The 22,227-nt window shown below is 51.1% G+C and overlaps 2 protein-coding genes across 2 annotated transcripts; one reads left to right on the top strand and one right to left on the bottom strand.

Moving 5' to 3' along the window:
• Positions 1 to 5,917: 5,917 nt before the first annotated feature.
• Positions 5,918 to 7,468, bottom strand: YDJC (YdjC chitooligosaccharide deacetylase homolog; the record flags this gene model as incomplete). The annotated part of the gene is made up of 5 exons (XM_084245389.1): positions 5,918 to 6,287; positions 6,436 to 6,613; positions 6,750 to 6,849; positions 7,056 to 7,215; positions 7,305 to 7,468. The coding sequence occupies 5 exons, from the start codon at positions 7,466 to 7,468 to the stop codon at positions 5,918 to 5,920; spliced, it is 972 nt and encodes a 323-aa protein (XP_084101515.1).
• Positions 7,469 to 10,206: 2,738 nt separating this feature from the next.
• Positions 10,207 to 14,255, top strand: CCDC116 (coiled-coil domain containing 116; the record flags this gene model as incomplete). Its single annotated transcript, XM_084245473.1, has 4 exons — positions 10,207 to 10,278; positions 11,004 to 11,567; positions 11,690 to 12,328; positions 13,443 to 14,255. 4 exons carry the CDS (start codon positions 10,207 to 10,209, stop codon positions 14,253 to 14,255), a joined length of 2,088 nt encoding a protein of 695 aa, XP_084101599.1.
• Between the last annotated feature and the right edge of the window lie 7,972 nt (positions 14,256 to 22,227).

The following is a 22,227-nucleotide window of genomic DNA, read 5'->3' as shown; positions in this document are numbered from 1 at the left end:
TCTCACCAGAGAAGCTTCTGCGGCTATAGGTTGGTGTTCTTCCTGCAGCCATTTTAGAAGATGTCATTGCAGACAACGTGAAAGCCAGAATGTCCATTTGAAATTCCACGCTCATCTGCCACCGAGCTCCATCTGAATGTGCCACGGAGTTTGCTCTCCAGCTCCTCAATGCAAGCAGCCCCACCATGGCCAGCCCTTCCTCCCTCGGCACAGTGTGACCCTTTTCGAGGTTGGAATTGGCGGGACTCCAGCCATAGCCAGCACCAGTCTGGGGTCGCCAGTGCCCTGCTGGCTGCTTCCTTCAGAGCACCCAGGCCAGGAACAAGACGGCTTCCCTATCCCTCTGGACTCAACCTTGCGGAGTTAGGCTCCATTTGAAGCTCACTCAATATCCTTTACATGTGTTTTATATTATTTTGACTGCCTTTTTTTGTAGAAATAAAAAATTGACCTTAGAATTTATCATCAGATGAACTTGTAAGGATTTGAGTGTTAATGTCTTTTCAAAGCAAGTGAGACTGTCCCTGAAACAGAGAATACCTGTCACACCAAGGAAACCAGTGGTCCAAATGCCATGTGTCACCAACTCTGCTTCTGTCACTGGTGGCTTCCCCTTCTTGGCTATGGGGGGGACTAGATCCTGGGAAGAAGACTTAAACTGTTTTCGGTTCTATAATTTGAGACCTTTCTGGGACTTATAAATCTGTAAGAGCTTGGTTTTAACTGCAGAAGTGGGAAGTGATGGGTAGGGTAGGTAGCATTCCGTCACTGAGTTGTCAGGTGCCTTGCCCCTGTGGTCTGTCTGAACTCAGTTTCTTCAGTGCTAGGTATGAAAGGGGCAAGGTCTGGAGACTCCAGTGTGCCCAAGGTGGCAAGTGCGCCAGACCAGCATTTATTTCCGCATCTATCTCACTAGCAGAAAGGTGATGATGGGCTTCATTTCACTCATGCAGATTTGTAATAAAATGCCAAATTCTGTCAGAAGCTGTCCACATAAGACACCATTTGTTCTTGTTGCTTCTCTGAATCCAGAAATATCGCCATTCTTGGAAACTGTCCCTTTGCTTCATATTTCTACCAGCACAGCTCTGCCCGCCTGTCACCCCCTCACTTCGCTCCTCACCGGAGGATATCTTTCTCAGAGCCGGCAGCCCCTCTCAGGGACTCTCAGCAGAGACCTGGCCCTTGGAGATTGAGGCAGCGGGTGGTCTTCCCCCTCTTGGGCCTGGGCAGCTTATTCCATTCAGCAGCCAGTGCTGTGTGTGGCTCAGCCCTTGGCAGGCTTTGAGTGCTGGCTGGCAGCCCTGGCTGTTCCACAACAAACAGCTGGGTCCACTGGAGAAGGGGAGCAGCCACCGCTGACCTGAGCCCACTCAGGGATTCACCCTGTCAGGTTCTAGAAGTGAAGTGTGCCGGGTCCTCCTGTCCTCCCAGCTCCTCCCCCCATGACAGAGAATAGGCTTTCTAAGATGCTGCAATCTGGGTCTGCTGCCCTTAATAAAAATGCTCTCCAATACTGGTTTGGTTGTGTGGGTTTCTTCCTTACTGGAGGTGGGCAGTGCCAGGTACCTGTGCTCTCAGGTGGGGACTGGGTGGCCAGGGCCCAGGTTCCTGGGGCAGCTAATCTCTGGCAGCTTCTGCCTGCTTGCTCCTCTGTCAGAGGTGCACAGTGTTCTAGTCTTCTCCAAGGAACAGAAAAGGTTGCTTGGTCCAGATCTTTAAGGACCTCTGGTGTGTCTGTGAAGGGGACAGCCTCCTCTGTATCCAGACACATCATTTCAGATCCTGTGAGCCACAAGGGGAGCAAACTAGGACCCCAGAAGTTTGGCTATCTTGATCAAGATAATGAAACTAGTGGAGGGTGTACTTGAAGGTGGGGTTTAGGCCATTGACTTGAATTATTCCAGTCAGCTACCTCCCTGGCCTCCCTGGTGGCCTAGGGGTTAAGTCTCAGTGCTGGCACCACTATGGCCTGTGTTCCATCCCCTTCAGGGAGCTAACCTACATGGCACAGCAGACCTCTCCTGTGTTGCCCCCTGCTCTCCTTACTGTATTAAGGGAAATCTGCCTGTTCCTGCCCTCCTGTCTGTCTCTGCTGAATCCTCTCACTCCATGCACCTCTAGCCTACACCCCAGTTCTACGCCAAAAGCAAAAGGGAAAAAAGCCACTTCCCAGTCCCTAGATGAGCAGCCTGTTAGGCACTCTCAGTCGCACTGACTCAGCACAGGACCCAGCCAGAGCTGTGACACTTTAAAAATTCTCAGCTGGCTGGGAACCTGACACCAGCTAAGACCAGGCCTGTCCTGTCAGGTATGCAGCTCTCCCAGGGGAACCTTTTTTGGGGTGACCTTTAGCAGGAAGGAAGATGATCATTTCTTCTGGTCATTAGCTGATCAATCTGCTAAGTCCCAGTACTATATCCTCTGAGTCTCAGGACAACCTCATGGGCGTACTTCATTCCTGTGCTGACTGTAGCATGGCTTCTGTGACCTTCTGGCCTCCTGAGGCTCCTCTGGCAAGTCCCCAGGACTTCCACATTGCCAAGGCCATGGGCTGGCAGCATCTCAGCTCTGCCCCCACTTGGTTTGTTTGGCAGCACTTTTGTGCCCAACCCTACAGAGCAGCCACCTGAACAGTCAAAGACAAAGCCAGAGCTGACTTTAAGTTCTTCCTGCCCCCTCTCCTCTGGCTTTTTCTCTCCCTGCTTCCCTTATACAACACAGAGGAGTAGCACCAATCCAGGGAATGGAGCTGAAGGTGGGACTTCAGTATGCCAAGCCCAGGGAATACCTGGTAAATGGCTATTTCCTGGGGGAATGGAATGTGTTATTCTTCATTGACAGGGTTCCTGGAGGCACCAAGTAGGCCTCAGAGGATCAGAGTGGAAAGGGCTACCCAATACTATGCAAGGACCATAACAGGCCCAGGGAGGGAAGTCACTGACAAGCACTCCCTGACCCATCTGGGTGGGTTAGGAACCCCACTTTGGCCCAGTTTGCCATGTGTTTCTCCCCCACTCCACCATTGCAACACAGATCACAACAATCATCCCCAAGTGTGTATATCACACTGAGTTTGCAGGCTGCTTGTGTGTTCCAGAACCAGTGCACAACCTCCATAAAAGACTAATGAATGAGTGGATTGAGTAATGAGTAATCCCATTGCCTAAGCAGGCCTGACATAAGAAATCTCTCCTGTGGGTGTCAATGACCAACCCCACAAGAGGCCTGTGGCCCTCTGCCTCCTTACCACTTTGTGAAATGGGCCTCACTATCTGATTACCCTCCCACTCTGGCCACATCCCTCTCTCCTCTTCATTCCTAAATGCTCATGGTCCCTAGTGCTAGACCCTCATCTTTCTTATCTCTCCATGACAGTAAGCACTCCTGCAGCTTCATTTAGCATCTGTGCAGACACCCATCACCTCTCCTGAGCCTCTGAGACACAAAGCCGTTTGCTTCCTCCTCTCAGAACAGCAGAATCCCCAAGAGAAGTGACTGTGCTAAAAGAGAGTCTTTGGGCCACCCCTGCCAGCAGCCTGCAGGAGTATGGCCAGACCCCAATAGGCTAAGGTGAGGAAAGGTCAAGGCAACTGGAGGAATCAAACTGTGATCCAGTTCACAGCCATGAGTGAAAGGTAGGAGGAAAGAGTCTGGCTGGAAGAATCAAGATCAAGGGAAGGTTAGGATGGAAAATGGAGTCAGAAAAAGAGCTAAGGGTACAGTCAAGTGGTTAGGGGTACATGTGGTGGGGGGTAGAAGGTGGCAGGAAAGAGGAGCAAGATCCCATCTATAACCCTTCAGAAAGCTGCATACTCCTCAAGATTGCCTGGTAGGAATTCTTTTGGCAACTGATACCAAGCCTGGTACAGTGCATGGCAAATAAATGAAAAGGTTAAGTTCAAAGTCCCGCTCTAACACTCCTGTCTGTAAAATGGGGACATTGGTGTGCCTGGTGCATAGAGACAATAATGTGAGACACATGAGACAAGAGGACTATGTGGTGTTCCATCTGCCTTCCCATCCTCTGAAGCAAGCAAGACTGCTCCTGAGAACCTGTCCCCACCTTCCCCATCTGCACCCCACATCTCATTGATCCAAGGCTCACAGGTCCCAATCATAGTATATCCACATAACACAGGTCCAATTAGCAATCTGGGATCCCATTTCTACAGAAGACTGACCCTTCTAGAAAAATGTAAATGTATTCTTATCAACTCCCCAGACTTGTCCCCTTGGATGACAAAGGATTGCTTACTTTGAAAAGCAGATGTCATTTTAAATCAAAATTGAGATTAGGGCCTCCCCGGTGGCGCAGCAGTTGAGCGCTGGATTGCAAAGGTGCCCACAGCCTCTGCAGCGATCCCCGGCTGCCAGGCAAGGGTCCCACATGGTGTGCAGACCTCTCCTGCTGCCCGCTGCTCCCCTCAGCAGTGTACTTCGGTCCTTCTGCCTGCTCTGCTCCCCGCTCTGGCTCTGGTGAATTCTCTCACCCTCCCACACTTCTGACTGTACCCAGTGCTTGTATTAAAAAAAAAAAAAATTGAGATTATACCCCCCCCCACCAAAGAAGCCTAGTGAGAGCCTCCCTGGTGGCACAAGGGGTTAAGCACAGCGCTGTGAAGCTATCCGCAGCCTCTACAGCATGAGTTCAATCCCCCACTGGACAGGGAGCTACCCACATGGCACTGCAGACCTCCCCTGTCTTGCCCACTGCTCCCCTCAGCAGTGTAGTTCAGTCAGTCTGCCTGTTCTGCTCTCCAATCTTTTCTGGTGACTCCTCTCACCCCTCCCACCTCTGGTCTGTACCCCAGTTCTTGTATGCATAAATAAATCTTTTTTTAAAAAAAGAAGGGCCTCCCTGGTGGCGCAAGGGGTTAAGACACAACCTATGAAGCTAGCTACAGCCACTGCAGCACGAGTTAGATCCCCGGCTGGCCAGGGAGCTACCCACATGGCACAGCAGACCTCTCCTGACTTGCCCACTGCTCTCCTCAGCAGTGTATCTCAGTCAGTCTGCCTGTTCTGTTCCCTACTCTATCTCTGGTGAATACTCTCACCCTCCACACCTCTGGCCTGTACCCCAGTTCTTGTATGCATAAATAAATAAATCTTTAAAAAAAAAAAAAAGCCTAGTGAGACATTCTTCCCCCACTCCCAAAATATAAAGAAAATCTCAGCATGAGCAAAACCACAATGTGAAGCCTGCTTTACATATCTTTGTTGGGTCAGTGACCTGAATTGAACCCCAAGAAGAGCTTTTGTTCTTTCTTAAGTCTGTCAAGATTTTCTGGGCAGTTTATAAAATACCCAAGTTTTAAAAATACATGTTGGGCCTCCCCGGTGGCGCAGCGGTTGAGCGCTGGGTTGCGAAGCTGCCTGCGGCCTCTGCAGTGCCGGTTCCATCCCCGGCTGCTCCCGGCCACCAGAGGAGGGTCCCACATGGCGCGCAGACCTCTCCTGCCGCCCGCTACTCCCCTCAGCAGTGTACTTCGGTCCTTCTGCCTGCTCTGCTCCTCACTCTGGCTCTGGTCAATTCTCTCACCCTCCCGCGCTTCTGACTGTACCCAGTGCATGTATAAACAAAACAAGCAAAACAAATAAATAATAAATAAATGAAAACATGCCTCAAAAAAAAAATAAAAGATACATGTTATTTTATTAATAAGCAATTTCTCCCAAATGTGCCTAAACAAGTTGCTCATTTTGCAGAGTGGCGGGCACTGTCAGGGCTGTCACAGGTCCATCCTGAAGCCAAAGGGGGTTGCCAAAACTCTGGTCTCCACTCCGAGCCATGTGGACTTGCCCAGGGTAGTGACAGAACCCACTATTGAGTCTGGTTCTGGGCTGTGCCAGGGACTCCTCCCCTGGCCTCCACTCCTGAAGCACTTAAGGTTTGCTTGGCTGACTGTCAGGGTCACAGGTGAGAGGGCTCTAGGAAGGTTTCCAGAGTAGCTTCACCAGGATCCCCATCACCAGGTCTCTTGGAGTGCAGGTCATCAAGGGCACAGAGTTGTACGCCTTCCTGGGCGAAACGGGCCCAGAATGTGGGTGCGGTGAGGACACGCAATTCATGCAGCCGCTCCCAAGAGCAGGAAAAGGCATCGGGGCCCTCACCACAGCCCCCAGTTGGAGGCACACTGGGGTAGCCCGGGTGCGCCATCAGTTCAGCCGTCAGGATATGGCCCTCGGGTATACCTTCAAGGGCCCTTGCCAGCGCCCCTGACACGCGGTGAGCGGACATGTGCCGGCCGCAAGTGCTCAGGCCCAGGAAGGCGTCAGTCCACCTGTGGAAGGAGGAGGGGTGAGTGTTTCAGCAGAAGGGACCAGAAAGACCTGAGAGGCGGGACTAGGCTGGGGCAGGACTTATCTGGGATGGGGCCTAGCCCTTCCAGGAGGAGAGAGCTGGGCCGGGAAGGGGTTGGGGGAGCTCACCTTAGGCCGTGCCTAGAGAAAGGGTCGACCGCAGCCTGAGCATCGCGCTCCAGCCTGCAGGCGAAAGTGCGAGCCGAGGTCTCCAGCCACGAGCAGCCGGCCACCCCGCGCTCTAGCGGCAGCCGCGTGAAGCGCACCCCGTAAGTCTGCAGCGCCTCTGCGAACACCTGGCACACACCTGAGAGGCGGACGGAGTCAGAGACGGGCAAGTTCTGTCACCTGGGGCATTTCCCACTCCATCTGGGGCGCATTGCTCCCTGCCTAGGAGCAACGGCCCCCAAAATGTGAGCCTTTTTTTAATCAAACCCTCTCACCTGGGAGTACGTGCACGTGCTGGTGTCCGTCCACGTGAGTGGGATCCTTGCCCAGTAATTCCCGGAAGCGACTCAGCTGGGCTTCCAGTTCTTCCCGAACCTAGAAGTAGAGGACTTAGATACCTTCAACATCCGGGCCCAGCTAGCGAGGAGGACCCCCTCCAAGTGCCTCCTTGTTGCTTCTCCGGTGTCTGAACAAGGCAAGCATCCAGCGCCCAGCTCCCGCCCCTCGGGGCTTCGTGGTACGCTGGGGGCGGCACTTTGGGGGGTGATGGTCAGCATCCTCCAGCAGCCGCGCCTCCGCACCTGGGGCAAGGCCACGCACCCGGCGGCCACCGCCTCCCGGAATCCCATCTTGCCGAGGAAGAAGCCTTCAGGGCTGAGCAGAGAAGAGGCGCCGTGGCGGGCCGGGCCCACAGGGCGGCCCTCGGACAGGTTGGCGTGGAGGCCCGTGGGGATTTGGTGCCTGCGGGCGAAACGCGAGCAGGAGCACGGGCGGCCGCGGAGCGAACGGCGTCCAAGCCCGCCCGGACCCCACGGGGGGCCGCGCCTCACCTGCGGGCCAGCTCTGCAGCGCTCTCCGCTGCTGCGCCATTGACCAGAAGGGACACGCTGGTCACAGCCCCCGCCAGAAAGGCCTCTACGATGCCTTCATCCCGCCGCGGGCAGTAACCAAAGTCGTCCGCGGTGACGACCAGCCGCACGCGCGGCCGCGCCATGGATGCCCTCGCCGGCACCCGGGGATCCGGGGGAAGAAGGACGGAGAGTTCAAGGCCCGCCCCGTGACGTGACCTAAGCCACGCCCAGAGGCGGCTGCGCTTCGCCTTTGTTCGCGCCATCTACGGGTTCAGGTGTGGTCCTGCAACGACCCACCCCACTATCGCTCTCCGTGTGCTCTATCTACCCTAATCAGAGCAAGGCTCTACTTAATGCAACTTGGATCTAACTGCAAAAATAAAAATATTTTACATGAAAAATCCAGAAAAAAATCTCCTTTGGCCTCCCCGGTGGCGCAGCGGGTTGAGCGCAGCGCTTTGAAGCTGTCCACAGCCTCTGCAGAGGTGGTTCTATCCCGGCCAGCGAGAATCCCACATGGTGCAGCAGACCTCTCCTGTCTCGCCCGCTGCTCCCCTCAGCAGTGTATTTCGGTTGGTTTGCCTGTTCTGTTCCCCGCTCTGTCTCTGGTGAATCCTCTCACCCCTCCCGTGCCTCTGGCCTGTACCCCAGCTCTTGTATAAAAATAAATAAATCTTTAAAAAAAAAAATCTCCCTTATCTTTTCCAGAGGTGACCACTGTTAACTTTCTGGATAGTATCCTTCCAGTAGTTTGTCTAAACAAATAATCATACCTAATCATCTTCCCCACCCCAAAGATAATGATGATCACCTCAATGTTATTCTTGTAATGTTTCATTTTTTTGTAGTGACTATGAACTTTGTCATGCTTTTTTCAGTCATTTATATTTCTTCTTTTACAAATGATCTATTTGCCTTTTGCTGATTTTTCTTTTGATTAGCAAAAGTTCTAAGCAATGAGAAAATTAAATAAAACCTATGTCGATGGCTTTGTTTGAGAAAGTATTAGCTCCTGTTTCTGTCTCTTGGGTTCTGTGCAGGACTACAAATTTTACATTCCTACATTCATTTTTTTCTCTACGGTCTAGAAAACTTTTCCTTCTAGATGACTAAACAGTCACCATGATTGACAGCCAGAGTTTCATCATGATGTTCCTGTCTTGATTTTCCCAAAGGAAAGTGTGTATGTCCAACCTATGAGATTGGTAATGTCATTTCTGTCTTACCCTTGAGGAAATTGGGACTCAGATAGGGAAAGTGTCTTACCCAAGGTTACCCTGCCAGAAGAAGTGGATCTGGGACTCCCTTGAATGAAGTTCTGGGTATGCACCTGGGCCTGCTGTCCTCTTGACCCTGGCAGCTCAGGGGCAGAGAGGGCAGAGCCATGCTTGCAATTAACAATGCCCACCTGATGGGTATTTTAAAAGTTAGAGGTCTCAAAAAGCCCTTCCCCAAGCTGTTGGCATAAAGATTATTGTATTCAATTGTGATTGTCAGACCTAAACCAACCATTATTCTTCAATGGAAAGTTGGCTCCTGGAAAAACCAGATGTCCTAGGGATTTGGAAGGAGCAACTGATATTTCTTGGGCAACTCGTGTATTAGAAATATTAGAGTTAGTGGTGAATGACTCAGTTTCTACACCCAAGGAGTGCCATCTGGTGGCAAATAACCACAAGACTGTGGCAGAATTTAGGTGGGATTTTCAGTAATTCTGTTGAAGGCGGTGGGGGGGGGCTGTCTTTTGGTAGGGTGACTCCCAGGAGGTGAAACCTGGTAGGGAGACTGCATAAGGAGTCACTGGGCAGAGGGGGAAAGTAGGGAGAAATTATGAAGATACAGGCCTCTTATTGGGGTGCCCCATATGCTGTATGAAAATTTTATTTAATTTATATGCTCCCAGATGGAAGAATGCTCAATTCTGTTTACAGCAGAGAAACAGAAAGTGTGAGTCACACCCACAGGAAACAGCAGAGCTGGGAATTGAAGCTAGGTCTATGACTTAGAGCCGGCATCCTCCACTAAGCTCAGGCAGACTGCTGAGGGAAAAGGGCTTAAGACAGATCCCGGGGGTAGACCACACTGGGCGAGCGGAGAACCCTGGTAAAGAGCAGAGAGCAGGAGGCCCAGAATAGCATAAAAACAGAAGATAAGAAGAGACTTTGTCCCTTCAGCTCTCCTCAGGGCAGGTGCGGAAGGAGAATCCGAGTCCCAACGTAGGGGTTTCCAGCCTGGCGGGGTGGATCCTCAGCATCTTCCTCTGCCCACTGCCTGAGAGAAGGTGGGCGTGGCAGCCTGGGGATGCGGGGCGGAGCCAATGTGTCCCCGCCCCACTATTGTGCGCCTCCGTGGAGAGCCAATCAGGGTGTTGCATGCAAATGAGAAGGCCGGTTGCCTGAAGGGCGACCCCAGCACAGTGTCGCCGCGCTCGGGTGGGCGCAGACCGCACTGGCTGGCGCGGAGCGAGGCGTGGACTCCGGCAGCCGGACGATCCTGGCCAGGGGTAGATACAAGAGCTGCCTAGAGTCTGGGAGGAGGTCTGGGAGGATCGCGCACACTCAGCCCTAGAGGTGTGGGAAGCAGGATGCAACGACCCCATCCCTGATCATTCTAGACAGGGGCGGGGCCCAGATGCAGAGGGCTAAGGTGGAGGGAGACTGAGCGCAGGAAGGGCAGATGCACGAAGCTGGAGGAGTGCGGGAAGCAAAGGAGTTAGGAACCCGGTCACCACTGACCCGTGGTGGACGAACGGAGGAAAGCTTGCTCAGGGACACGGGGGAACCTCGCGCCGTCTCCCTGCCTAGCACAGAGAGGAATTTCCGTGGCTGTGTTGCAGAACTGAAGAGAGAGGTGGCAGGGATCGGGCCTGGCCGTCGACACCATGACCAGCTGCCGTCACCACTCCGGATACTTGGCAGATGATGAGGCCGGCCACACCATTTATATGGCTCGGGTAAGTCTGCCCAGCAGGGTTCAGACCCTTAGATCACCCAGCATGTTCCCCACCAACTCTGGGGCCAAGATCACACAGTCCCCTTTGTTATTTCCTTTGATCACCCCTTTGGGCCTCTTAGTGATGGCTTTATCACCTTGATGGTTTTCTGACCCCTGCTGGGTGCTAGTCACCTACAATTTCATTCTCTCTGCCCCCTGACCTCCAGTGGCCTGGAGAGGAACTTAGTGGAACAGGATCCTAGATTGTAAGAATGAATCCACTGAAGGCAGTGAGCAGGAGCACAGGGGTCAGGGCCAAAGGCGGTCCGTTTAGACCAGCAATGGAGACAGGTCTGGCCTGCTCTCTGGACATATGATGAGCCCTAGTGGGACTCAGAAGGGTTTTGTAGTTGCCTTTTCATGCTCCACTGTGAAAGCAGAATGGGCTTTCACACTTGGTCAGATCTTTTGTACCTAAAATGGCAACCCTAAATAGATAGATCCTTACTTTGCAGAAGAGCATATTGGGTCTCAAAAAGAAAAGGAGATATGCTCATGGGTATATGCTCATAGCCATATTCCCTGAAGGTGGCAGAGCCAGAGTCCAAACCTACGGCTGCCTAACTGCAAAATATAGTTCCTCTGCTGCCCACTCCCTACCTAGCTCATGATGCCCTAGGAGGACCCCAGGGGCCCCTCCCCCTGTGATCTCCTCTGCCCACTGTGATATGCCTGTTTGCTCAGGTGCAGCCACCTAAGAAGCCACTGTTCCCAGAAATGGGGCATGCCTCCAAGCTTGGCCCCATGCCACATCCACCATCAACTTATGGCCCCACGGGCAGCTCAGGACTCCACAGTCATTGCAGAAAGCCAAAGAGCCCTCAGCCATTTGGCAGTTTCCTGGATTTCCTTGTTGAGGGCCAGGTGTTGGATAGTCTACAGACGGTGGTGGAGGAGGCAACTGAGCGAGTGGCCACCATGAAGACAGAGGCTGGGGTGCCGCTGGTGGAGGTGCAAGACCCGTTGGAGGTGCCAAGGGGTCGGCAGCACAGGCGTACTCGGCCCAACCTTCGTACTGTGCTCCGGCACCGTGCACAGCCCAGCCTCTGCACTGGACACCCCAACAACTACCCATCCTGTTCCAGTTCCATGTCTGACTCTCCCAGCAGTTTCATGACTGGCTGGCTGGATTCCCATAGCCAGGACAGCTACTTGGGTGCCCATGGTTTAGGCCCACTGCCACCCATAAGGAACAGACTACTGATGGAGAAGAACCTCAAACGACTGCTGCGACTGGAGAATAAAGGGGTGAGATTTGGGTTCATGGTATAGGAGGGGTGTGGAATGGATCCCAGTCCAGAGCCTGGGGCCAGGGCCACGCCTGATTTGGCTGCTCCTGGACACCTCTGAGATTCCCCCTTTTTCTGCAGAAAGGCCTGGGTCTACCCAGCTCCCAGAGTGACTCCCTATTCTGGGAGTCACTGGGCAGCCAGGCTAGCAGCCAGTGGACCTCGGAGCAGCCCCTGTCCTGGTTCTCAGGCCTGATGGGCTCCAGCATGAGCACACCTGAAACATCAGAGGCAGGGATTGGAGAGGAGGATCTGATTTTCCTCAAACAAGAGTTCAACAAAGAGATCCAGTCCTTGCTGAGCCAGCCACTGCCCTTCAACCTACCTGGCTACTGTTCTCTCCAAGAGCCCCACCGTACCTTCGACTTCCTGGCAGAGCACCACCTCTTCCCTGCCCTGCAGCACATCATCAACCAGGCTGTGGACAAGCTCAGTGGTGCCCGCCGCCACGATGGCTGTCCTCTCTTCCCATCAACAGAATGGGAGGCCACCAGAGGGCCTAATTCCAACCCCATGCCAGGTTCCAAGCCAATCACCCTTACTGATGAGAAAGAGCCCAATGAATCGATCCCCTCCACAGCTTCCAACTCCAAGATGGTTTGGAGAAAGAGCAACAAGGACAGAGGACGGGCCAAACCTAAGGAAGGCAGTTCCCCTGTGTCTAGTGCCCAGGGGTCCACCAGATTCACACTACAGGTGACACCCACAGAAGAGTCCAAGGTCCGTGACCCCTCCCCCTCCCCCAGGCAGGAGGTGCCTGATCAGGATGGTGAAGTAGAAAGATCACCCATGCCCACTTCCAGGCCCTCTCTAACCTTCCCCCAGAGGCCACAGCCCTGGCGAAGTCTGCACCTCACACTGCCTTCCCCCAGAATTGTGGTAGAATTGCCCTCTGACCAGGCCCACCCCACAACCCCAGTCACAGCACCACCAGCCTCCCCCTGCATTCTGTCTTGCCGCCACCACCACCACCACCACCACCACCACTCCCACCCCCACCCCCACCACCACCCCCCCATGTGCACCACCACCACCCCATTCACCTTGGTAGACAACTACTCTCCTCCTCCTACTTCACTGTATATGGAAATGGCCTCCTCAAGGGTGGGACCAGAGGGCTTAGGGATGGGTGTGCAAAGGAATAGTTTCTATAGCCACCACACCACTCCTAGTAGCTACTGTCACTGGCAGGTGCCCAAGGCATCTTGACCTGCCCTGTGGAAACCACCTGAGCAGGGGAGGGGCTGATGGGGAACCAGGAATCCTGTTGTTATCAAAGACAAATAAAGACTCTTTTTTACTCTGGGTATTTCTTTAACATTTGCAAATGAATCTCAGAGGTCCTCCCATGTGGGAAATGTCCTGTCCCTTGTGGACAGCGGGTTTAGCCCAAAGTGGGGTCCTGCATCCTAGGCCTAGTTCCTTCTGACCCCACAACCTAAGACAAGGACTCTCCAATGTGACTGCCTTGCTGAGAGGAAACTGCCAGCAAGTGTAGTAGAATATGTCGGTAGCCTCACCTGGTAAATCCCAGAACAGCTCCTACCTACCTCTCACCCACCAAGGCCAGGCACTCTTCCATCCTATGAATGCTGATCAGGGTGATAAACTTCAGGAGCCCAGGCTGTCTAGTCTCAGGTTTGGCTAGTACTGTGACCCGTGTATGGGAAGCATGAGTGTTGGTCAACGTTCAGGACCTGTTTTCATCTGCTGAACTGGACAGCATAGAGATGTGACAAGTGTGATGTCCATGGAGGTAACGTGGAGGGTACTCTAGGAAGAGAGACTTCCCAGGGTTGCCGGGTGATGTGACATATCTCTCTTTTCCTCTCTGGCTGCTGCACAGAACCCAAATCACAAGCTTGCGAAGAAGAAGCCACTGCCCACCATCTCGTCCAAGTCTTCTGAGTCCAGCATCTCTAACCCCTGGCAAGAGGAGCTCATCAACTACTTGACAGAGCAGGCCCTCTCCTTGCTCATCTATAAGTACAAGTATGAAAAGAGGCTTACCAAACAGCTGGGCTTTATCTCATTCCCCATCACCGAAGTGCTCATGGACCTCTTCCTGGGTTTCAAGAAGGTGAAGGGATCCTGCATCCACCTGTCCTCCAAGATTGACTGGAGCTGCCTGCTGCAGAAGCTGGAGGAGGCTGAGTGGGCCCAACAGGCATCCCAGGGCTCCCAGCAGGCATCCCAGCAGGCCTCCCTGCAGATGTCCTCGCAGGCCTCCCAGAAGGCCTCCCCCAAGGTGTCCCTGAAGGCCTCCCAACAGGGGTTCCAACAGACCTCTCAGCCCAGCAAGGAGTTCCCCTCCACAGTGCCACAGCTGGTCACCAACAGAGAGCAGGATGGCACCACATCCTCTCTCCACAGCGACTTGCTGCATGACCCGCTTACCTCTCAGGAAAATACCACAACAGAGGAGCAGGAGCTCATGAGCCCATCAGAGCTCAAGCTCTCTACATCCCCCAGCACCAGCATGGGCTCCACTCAGTTCAAGCAAGCAATAAATAAGGAGGACACCCAGGGCAGTGAGGTGGATGACAGCTTCTTTGGGGAGAAGGGAGAGCCCCACAGCCTCCTGGAGCCTCATGGGGAAACCCCAGTCAGCCTTTCCTCAGACATGAGTCATGGTGATCCCCCGTGAGGTCTCCTGGACACCCTAAGTGCTTGGTTCCCCACTACTCCTGCTCTGTCTGAATGTTGCCCACCCTGCTGCCCATACATTTTACCCTAAGCAGAGGGCATGTGCCCATGAAGAGCTCAACTTTGCTGAGACTCTCAGAATAAATAAAAAATGATGATTCTTATAATGATGGGGCAGTGGTTTAAGAGGTTTCAATCTCCCTACCTGCACAGCTGCCCTTGGGTGGCACCTCCAAATGGCCAGCGCTGGCTGCAGCCACCTTCATTTTTTTTAAAGATTTATTTTATTTACTTATGCATACAAGAACTGGGGTCTAGGCCAGAGGTGCAGGGGGGTGAGAGGATTCACCAGAGACAGAGTGGGGAGAAGAACAGGTGGACTGACTGAAATACACTGCCGAGGGAAGCAGCGGTGAGATAGGAGAGAACCGAGACTTTAATCCCTGTGCTACCAGGGAGGGCCCACCTTTTTTTTTTTTTTTTTTTTTTTTTTGCATGGAAGAGCTAGGGTAGATCGGAGGTGCAGGGGAAGGAAACGGGGCGGGGGGGGTGTGTGGAGGATTCACCAGAGACAGTGAGGACAGGAGCAGAGCAGGCTGATTAGTTGAAATAAACCTCTGAAATACACTACTAAGAGGAGCAGTGGGTGAGACAGGAGAGGTCTGCTGTGCCATATGTGGGTCAGCTCCCCAGCAAAAGATTGAACTTAGGCCGTGGTGGTAATAGCACTGAGACTTAACCCCTAGGCCACCAGGGAGGCCCCTGAAGTCATCTTCATGACAGCTGGCAGTACTCTGACCCCTGTGGCCTTAAGGATCTGCTAAAACACAAGTCCTCTTTTCCACTTCAATCTGCACCTTCTGGGTCTCCCTGGTGGCGCAAAGGGTTAAAGCAATCCGCAGCCTCTGCAGCATCAGTTCGATCCCCAGCTGACCAGGGAGCAACCCTCATGGCACAGGAGACCTCTCCTGATTCGCTGCTCCCCTCAGCAGGGAACTTCGATCAATCTGCCTGTTCTGTTCCCCCACTCTGTCTCTGGTGGATCCTCTCACCCCCTCATCTCTGGCCTGTACCCCAGCTCTTGTATGCATAAATAAATAAATATTTAAAAAAAATCTGCACCTTCTGGGCTTTTCAAACTTCTTAGGCCTCATGATGCCCCTCCCTCAAAAGCCCCCTGCATCATCACTCCTTCTTCCAGAGGACTGCTCCTCTGTTAGGGGCTGCTCCTTGCTCCCTTTGACATGTCACACCCTCATCTTCCCACTGAAGAATTTTTTTTTAAAGATTTATTTGTGCATACAAGAACTGGGGTACAGGTCAGAAGTGTGGAGGGTAAAAGGATCCACCAGAGACAGAGTGGAGAACAGAACAGGCAGTCTGACTGAAATACACTGCTGAGGGGAGCAGCGGGCGAGTCAGGAGAGGTCTGCCGCACCATGTAGGTTGCTCCCTGACCGGCCTGGGAATCGAAATTGTGCTGCATTGGGTTGCCAATAGCTTGATAGCGCTGTCTTCAACCCCTGCACCACCAGGGAGGCCCCCCACTGAAGAATCTTGATCCTGTCCTGGTATTCCCTTGGCTCCCTATCTTCCCAATTTGTAGTTCCCAACTCCTGAATCAGGAGGTTCCATGCCAGGCCATACAGGTTGCTCCAAGCTGGCTGGAAAGCAGGGGCCCCCGGACAAGTCATAATTGGACCTGAGCATCTAGTCTTAGGGTGATATGGGAGAGGTACAAGTGGGTGCAGAGGGGAAGCCAGAAAAGGATACAATGAGCAAGAAGCCACCAGGTCCCAAGAGTCAAGGGAGAGCTATGTTGGCTTCACCTACTCTAGTTCTGGGGTTTCCACTTAAATTCTCCTGAATTTGCCTCTCAAAGAGACTGCTTATTGTGTGCTTGTCATCCTTTTTTTTCACTTCTCACAAGTTTTTTTTTTTTTGCATAGAAGAACTGGGGTGTAAGCCAGAGTACAGGGGGTGAGAGGATTCACCAAAGAAAGAATGGGGACCAGAACAGGTAGATTTACTGAAATACACTATTAAGGGGAGCAGGGGGCTAGACTGGAGAGGTTTGCTGTGCCATACCTGGGTTAGCTCCCTGGCCAAGTAGTAACACTGAGACTTAACCCCTAGGCCATCAGGGAAGCTCTGCTCATCATCCTTTGATCCTGCTGCGATGGAAAGGCTTTCAGTAGGTGACTGACAATGTTTAAATTTTAATTTTTTAGGCTCTGAGTGTAGAATATCTTGGTGTGGGCTGCAGGGGGTGGGGAAGGCTTGAGTATCATAAGCAGGAAAATCTGTTTGGAGAGGGTAATAGATATCTAAAGGGGACATGAGGTGGCTTGGATTAGGGTAGTGATAGGAACACAGGATAGACAATTCATGATCTGTTTTGGAGTTAGAGCCATCAAAATAAGTTGGATTAGATTTGACGAATGTGGCAAAGAGAGGAATTAAAAATGAATCCCAAGTTTGAAGCTGAATGGGGGTATCCTTAGTGATAGATGGAAGCCTGGTGGAGAAATTTGAGGGATGAGACCAGGAATTCTGCTTTGGACACACGAAATGTGAGATGCCTGTTGATATATCCAAGAAAATATAACATTGCTTTGAAGATTGTACTCTAGCCTCTCTGCCGCGGACCAGCACAGCAGTAGACGATGAGGCCGTCTCAGGGTTGAGAGAAGCGTGCAGGGTGGTCAGGGAGTCGGCGAAAGAAATGACAGACACACTTCAAGAGAGTGAAAATCTGAGTGTAATTTTCTTTGAGTTGGTGACCAGTATATATATGTTTTTCTAAAGGCATAGGAATAGCGAACATCAGTGAAGAAATCAGCTTGCTTATAGGTTTAGCTTATCATTGACAGGGCAGTGATTTACATCTGGACCCAGGCGCATTCCTAAGTAGTTAGGCTATTAATTTTTCTTTTTGTTTTATGTGATTACTTTTTTGTTTAAACTACTAACTACCACTAAATTACTATTAATTATCACGGGTGAGTTTTACTTTTCACAATGTAATATTTTTATCATTAAGATTAATGCTAACAAGGCTAAGCATATAACAGAGAAATTATTAAGCTAACAGTTCTATTAATACACAGTGTTTAGTAACGTTTCATTTGAATTAGCCTAGTTATTAGATTTCATATGTTCTTTTTTAATCAGCAACCAATGACCTTTTTAGACAGAGAAAGAGAAAAGATTTTAGAAAGAGAAAAGATTTTAGAGAGACAGTTGTATTAGAATAAAGTTTGTGGGGGCCTCCCTGGTGGCGCAGCGGTTGAGCGCTGGGTTGCGAAGCTGCCCGCGACCTCTGCGGCGCCGGTTCGATCCCCGGCTGCTCCCCGGCCACCAGAGGAGGGTCCCACATGGTGTGCAGACCTCTCCTGCCGCCCGCTGCTCCCCTCAGCAGTGTACTTCGGTCCTTCTGCCTGCTCTGCTCCCCGCTCTGGCTCTGGTGAATTCTCTCACCCTCCCGCGCTTCTGACTGTACCCAGTGCATGTATAAACAAAACAAACAAACAAACAAATAAATAAATCAAGCATGCCTCTATTAAAAAAAAAAAGGTTAAAGAATAAAGTTTGTGGGCCTTGAGAAGGCGAGATAAGGTTCCGTGTGGTCAGCATTCCTGTAGTGGCTCCTTGGGGTCGTTATCTTTCAACAGGCTTCCGTCTTATCTATGTCTTCAGGGGGTTTTGCTGTTCTCCCCCTGCTGCTCTGGTTCCTTACCCAGCCGGACCTAGGGACTGTGGCGAAAGCCATTAGCCCTAAAGGTCACTGCAGGGGAAGGTGCAGCACCTCTCTGCATTTGAAGGCCTTCAAGTGCAGTCTTGCCAGACCTCAGCAGGTTAGACACTCTAAGCACTGACGAAATCAAGTGTCTTATCCTATATGTATTTTTTAAAAAGATTTATTTTTATTTATTTAGACATACAAGAACTGGGGTATAGGGCAGAGGTGTGGGGGGTGAGAGGATTCACTGGAGTCTGTGTGGGAAGCACAATAGATAGATGTACTGAAATACACTGCTGAGGGGAGCAACAGGCGAGACAGGAAAGGTCCTATGCACCATATGGGTCAGCTCCCTGGCCAGGGACCGAACTCATGCTGCAGTGGTTGCTTGTTGGGAGCCTGCTGCCCTAAAGGGAGCTGGAGTGTTTGGAGAATAACTGTTTACTCTGCATACAGAGTTCCAGAATCTTAGAAGTTCTGCAAACAGAACTTCTTCCCAGAATTGACTCCTGTTCTCTGAGGAAGTGCTGCCTTCTGCGCATGTTCCCTACCAAGAAAACTTGTTTTCAGCAGTAACTTATTAATCTTATAAGCAAAAACACAATTGTGTGCTATTGTCTTGTTCCTTTGTTCATGGTTTTTTTTTTTTTATAGAGGCATGTTTTATTTATTTGTTTGTTTGTTTGTTTGTTTTGTTTATACATGCACTGGGTACAGTCAGAAGCGCGGGAGGGTGAGAGAATTCACCAGAGCCAGAGCAGGGAGCAAAGCAGGCAGAAGGACCGAAGTACACTGCTGAGGGGAGCAGCGGGCGGCAGGAGAGGTCTGCGCGCCATGTGGGACCCTCCTCTGGTGGCCGGGGAGCAGCCGGGGGAACGAACCGGCGCCGCAGAGGTGGCGGGCAGCTTCGCAACCCAGCGCTCAACCGCTGCGCCACCGGGGAGGCCCCTTTGTTCATGTTTTTAATAAAAGCTTGGGATGGGAGAGTGAAAAGCAGAGCTGCTCTCAATGGCACTCTCTCCAGCCTCCCACTATTGCAAATTCATTTAGTCTCTGAGGCTTCGCTAACGGCAGAGAACTTCATGGGCTGTCCTGTCTGCAGCAGTGGTGCCCAACAGGGTCACAAACCCTGGAACCTCAAGGAAGGTGTGTGTGGTAACCTCTACAGTCATTGGTCACGACTGACTAAGAGGTGATTATTTAAGGTTGGGTAACAAATGGGGCTGAATGCATCTCATCATAATTATATAATCCTTTTAAGATGCCTATTAGAACAGAGTGGAGCCACTGTCTCCACCGACAGCTTAAATGATCTGTTAGATTTTGTCATTCAGACCTCTCCTTGGTTCCTGGATAAAGGTGTTTTGGATGTAGAAACTTGGGAACAAATAGGTAAAACTTTAAAAAGTCATCATTAAACAAGATATGAAAATCCCTACTATAGTTTTTCAACATGGGCTTTGGTACAATCAGCTCTGGAACCATTCTAGAGACTTTAAAAAAGGAAACTAAATATAAATTTGAGGTACCTGATATTTCTCAGCCTGCCATACTTTCAGTACCACTAAATGAAAGGGAAAATTACTCTGAAAGTAAAGCCCTAAAAATAAATGGTCCCACAATATTCCTTTTCATTAGGAATCAGTTCTGGTTTAACTTCCTTAGCCAAAGCTATGAAAAAACAAAAGACAATTTTTGCAAATAACCCAAAAATGGCTTCTGTGTTGATGACTTTTTGGGTATGAAAAAAAAAAAAAAAAAGGAAAGGGTGAGTTGACCACCAGACATATCAAAATGTCACTTTAGCAGCACGTAGAGCCTGACAGAGCTTGCCTCAATCTAGAAAACTAGATTGAACTTTCTTGCAAATATTACAGGAGCCCAGGCAGTTCTCTGCGTAGACCCAGGCTAAAACTTTAATAATAAAACTCACATGTTCTTGCAAATTCAAAAAAAAAAGAAAAAGAATGAGAGGCCCATGATGTTTTTGGATCAACTGGGAGGCACTGTGAAAATATACAAACGTAGACTCGGAGTCCTGTAAAGCCAGACTTTTCTAAAATATACATTTATGCTACAGGCAGCCCCTTATATTAAAAAAAAATACAAAAATTGGTGGTAGGCCCTCAGCAATCATTGGAAAATCTCCTGACTGTTGCCACCCAAGCCTTTTACAACAGGGATCAGGAGGAGACAAAGGAAAAGACCCAAAAGGTCCCTATCAAAGTGGAGAGTCTGGTGGCTGCTCTGAAAACTTCAGGGATGGGCCTCCCTGGTGGCACAACGGGTTAAGTGCACCGCTAAGAAGCTGTCTGCAGCCTCTGCAGCACGGGTTCGAGCCTGCCCGGCCAGGGAAATTCCCACATGGTGCGGCAGACCTCTCCTGCCTCACCCGCTGCTCCCCTCAGCAGTGTATTTCATCAGTCTGCCTGTTCTGTTCCCCGCTCTGTCTGGTGAATCCTTTCATCCTCCCACGTCTCTGGCCTTTACCCCAGCTCTTGTATAAAAATAAATAAAACTTAAAAAAAAAAAAAAAAGAAAAGGTCAGGGATGGCTTCATGAGAGGAGCAAGGTGTTTTCATTGTGGCATTTCCAAAGAGATCAGCTTAAAACCATGCCCCGAATGTCAGGGGAATCACTGGAGAGGGGAATCACTGGAGAAGGAACTGTCCTCAGTTGCAGAAACCAGGGCTGTTCCTCTCTGAACTCTGATAGGTGGTACCCAGAGGCTCTGATTGCCCCTGCCCTCTAGATTTCATCATCAGTGCCTGGGGTCCGCCTTGAGGTAGAGGGCCATTCAGTAGACTTTCTACTGGATACTGGGGCCACGTACTCTGTCCTCCAATCTTTTTTTTTAAAAAAGATTTATTTATTATGCATATAAGAACTGGGATACAGGCCAGAGGTGTGGGGGGTGAGAGGATTCACCAGAGACAGAGTGGAGAACAGAATAGGCAGACTGACTGAAATACTCTGCTGAAGGGAGCAGCGGGCAAGTCAAGAGAGAGCTGCTGTGCCATGGGCGTCACCTGTCTGGCGGGGATCAAACTCATTCTGCAGTGGCTACAGATAGCTTCACAGTGCCGTGCTTAACCCCTTGCCCCACCAGGGAGGCCCTGTCCTCCAATCTTGTTCCTTACCATTAACATCTAATTGGGTGGCAGTTAAGGGGGTAGCCAAAAAAATCTATTCCTAGATATTTTACCCCCCCCCCACTGCTTTGGGGTGCCTCTGGGACTCCTTTTGTTTTTCACATGCCTTCCTAGTGATCCCTGAATGCCCAACCATGCTTCTGGGCCGAGCTATCTAGGCCAAGGTGGGTGCTTCATTTTATGTTTGCCAGTCAAAACAGCAGGCTGCTCCCTTATGCCCCCTTATTTTGCCTGTAATTGTAAAAATTGACCCATTGGTTTGGTCTGACGGGTCACAGGAGGGAAGAGCAATTTCCAGCCCTCCCATTAAAATCAAGTTAAAACTGGGAGTACTATATCCCTGTTAAAAACAGTGTTCACTGAGATCAGAGACAAAAACAGGTCTTTGTGATATAATCAACACTTTAAAACAAAAGGTCTGCTAATTCCCTGCTCTAGCCCGTACAACTCTCCTATCTTGGGGGTAAAAAAGTCAAATGGCTCGGGCCTCCCCGGTGGCGCAGCGGTTGAGCGCTCAGTTGCGAAGCTGCCCAGAGCCTCTGCAGCACCGGTTCCATCCCCAGCTGCTCCCCGGCCACCAGAGGAGGGTCCCACATGGTGCGCAGACCTCTCCTGCCACCCGCTGCTCCCCTCAGCAGTGTACTTTGGTCCTTCTGCTTGCTCTGCTCCCCGCTCTGGCTCTGGTGAATTCTCTCACCGTCCCGCGCTTCTGACTGTACCCAGTGCTTGTATAAATCAATCAATCAATCAATCTTAAAAAAAAAAAAAAAGATTTTACAAGTCCAATGGCTCTTGGTGTCCAGTTCAAGACTGAAGACAAATTAACCAGACTCTCATTCCCCTGTACTCTGTAGTGCCAAATCCCTATACGTTGCTGTCCCAGGTGCCAGGAGATATGAAGTTCTTTTCAGTCTTGGACCTAAAAGATGCGTCTTTTTGTATTCCCTTACATCCAGACTCATGGTTTCTTTTTGCCTTTGAGGACCCTTCAAAATTCACTCACAGGGCCTCCCCGGTGGCGCAGCAGTTGAGCGCTGGGTTGCGAAACTGCCCGCGGCCTCTGCGGCGCCGGTTCGATC

Source organism: Talpa europaea (assembly GCF_964194135.1).
Source record: "Talpa europaea genome assembly, chromosome: 10".
Taxonomy (NCBI): Eukaryota; Metazoa; Chordata; class Mammalia; order Eulipotyphla; family Talpidae; genus Talpa; species Talpa europaea.
The sequence above is the reverse complement of the archived record's forward strand: the minus strand, read 5'-3'. Positions and strand labels throughout refer to the sequence as shown.